Raw genomic sequence first — 1,929 nt, 5'->3', positions numbered from 1 at the left:
GCTAGCTCCACAGCCGTTAGCGCTGCTAGCTCCACAGCCGTTAGCGCTGCTAGCGCTGCCCCTCTAGGCCGGTTGCAGGCTTGATAACTTGCCGGTTCCAGAGTCATGGCCGGGCTGAACTGGGGGTCCGGTTCTCTCTCATGTCAGACCTTCATCATCATTGTGGGACCTGTCAGGTGAAGTGCCCACCCAGGTGTGACCGGTCTTACCTGCAGATGGACGGAGGCTCCAGGTTTGGTCACCAAATCCAGGAAGTGATCGTGGAAGGCAGGATGCAGGACTTCCTGAGCATACGCCTCATAGGGGTCAAAGGCCAACTCCTGCCAATCAGAGGACAGATGTGGCAGCGGCTCTAGGTGAGCGGCTCCAGGTGAGCGGCTCCAGGTGAGCGGCTCCAGGTGAGCTCACCTCTGCCAGGTCCTCAAAGCAGCTGCCCACCAGTGGGTGGGGGCTGCCCTCGTCCGTCATCTCCACCGTGTCCTCCAGCAGGCCCAGCAGCTTCACCGTCACTTCCTGGATGTCCACCAGGCGGCCAAAGATGCTGTCCACGTCCTGGGGAACAGGGAACCGGGTCAGAACCGGAACCGGGTCAGAACCTGAACCTGAACCAACAGAGCCGTACCTGTGTGGAGAAGAGGGCGGGGCAGGAGGCGAAGGGCTCCCTGAACACCTTGAGCAGCAGGTGCAGCTGCCTCAGGTACTGGTGTCCGTCAGCCAGGAAGCTCCGGACCAGGTCGCAGTATCGCTGCTCCTCATTGGCCGACGGCTCCTCGTCCAGCAGCGGGAACAGACCCATGTCCTCCTCGTCCTGGTGGAACATGTCCATCAGAACCTGCAAGGTCGCCTGGAGGTTAGACCGGCCCAAAACCCCGACCCGATCTGCTGAGTCGCCGTTTCCTAGTAACCGGGTCAAATGCCAGCACCGTCTGGTGACATCATCAGGGTAAGTAAAGTACAAAACGCTCGTATTTCATTGGTCCTTTGAACACTAATTATGAATTCAGTTTTTTATGAAAATGTAGTTTTAGGAAAACCTTGAGGTTTTACACCTGCGCCCTTCGTCACCACGGATACAGCGGGACAATGGTGGGTAACCATGGCAACGGGTCAGTTTGTGCATTCAGCTTGCACATTTCCACCAGATACCTCTGTATTTTATTAACCTTGGTTTTTAAATATTTTATCACTTTTGTGTGAATCTGTTCACAACATTCAGTGATGTTCAGCTCTTCATCGTTTCTTCTGCCCAGAAACGCCGGAGTCATCGTCACTTCCTGTCTGAATGGATCAATAAATAATGAATATGGCTGCCGTCCTTCAGCATAACCAGCTCCCTCCTCTTCATCACTCCACCCAGCCGTCTTCTTCCTCCTAAACTCCTCAGTCCTTTATGTTCTTATCTAACCTTTGACCTTTGCACCACATAAACCCAACCCGAATATCAGGTCCAAGTTTCAGCTGCTCACCTTGTCGGCGCACATGGCCACAGTGATGTCCTGCTTGGTGATGTCATCATGGCGGATGTTCCTGACGTAATTCCCCGCCAGCTTCAAGATGTCTGCCGAGATATACTCCAGAACGGCGACCATGTAGACGCAGACCTGATGGTCGAGTTTATAGCCCAGCACCTCCTGCAGGGGGAGGAGGAGGAGGATGAAGAAGAGGAGGAGGATGAAGAAGACGAGGATGAAGAGCAGCATACCTTGAGCAGGGGGTGGATCTTGTCGACAGGAAGTGCCAGCGGGTTCTTCCTTTTCTTCTTCTCAATGGCGGCCAGAGCGTCGGCGATCGCCCACTTATCGATGGGGTGAGGGAAACTCCTCTGGACCCGCTCCTGAAGAGAAACGGGTCAGAACCGCTGGTTACAGTTTAGTAAAAGCTAGCGTGGCTAACATGATTACAGTTTAGTAAAAGCTAGCGTGGCTAACA

At 54.2% G+C, this 1,929-nt stretch overlaps 1 protein-coding gene across 1 annotated transcript in view; it reads right to left on the bottom strand.

Annotated features, from left to right (window-relative positions):
- The window catches only part of sos1 (son of sevenless homolog 1 (Drosophila)), a 21,706-nt gene that overhangs the window by 16,857 nt on the left and 2,920 nt on the right, over positions 1-1,929 (bottom strand). The window contains exons 3-7 of the mRNA XM_008420725.2: positions 1,703-1,834; positions 1,467-1,631; positions 623-832; positions 409-552; positions 210-320 (exon numbers count right to left, since the gene is read on the bottom strand). Coding sequence (XP_008418947.2) covers positions 210-320; positions 409-552; positions 623-832; positions 1,467-1,631; positions 1,703-1,834 — 762 coding nt within the window. The remainder of the gene's footprint in view (positions 1-209; positions 321-408; positions 553-622; positions 833-1,466; positions 1,632-1,702; positions 1,835-1,929) is intronic.

The sequence above is a fragment of the Poecilia reticulata genome, linkage group LG1 (assembly GCF_000633615.1).
Source record: "Poecilia reticulata strain Guanapo linkage group LG1, Guppy_female_1.0+MT, whole genome shotgun sequence".
Lineage (NCBI taxonomy): Eukaryota > Metazoa > Chordata > Actinopteri > Cyprinodontiformes > Poeciliidae > Poecilia > Poecilia reticulata.
This window is presented reverse-complemented; position numbering and strand designations above follow the sequence as displayed.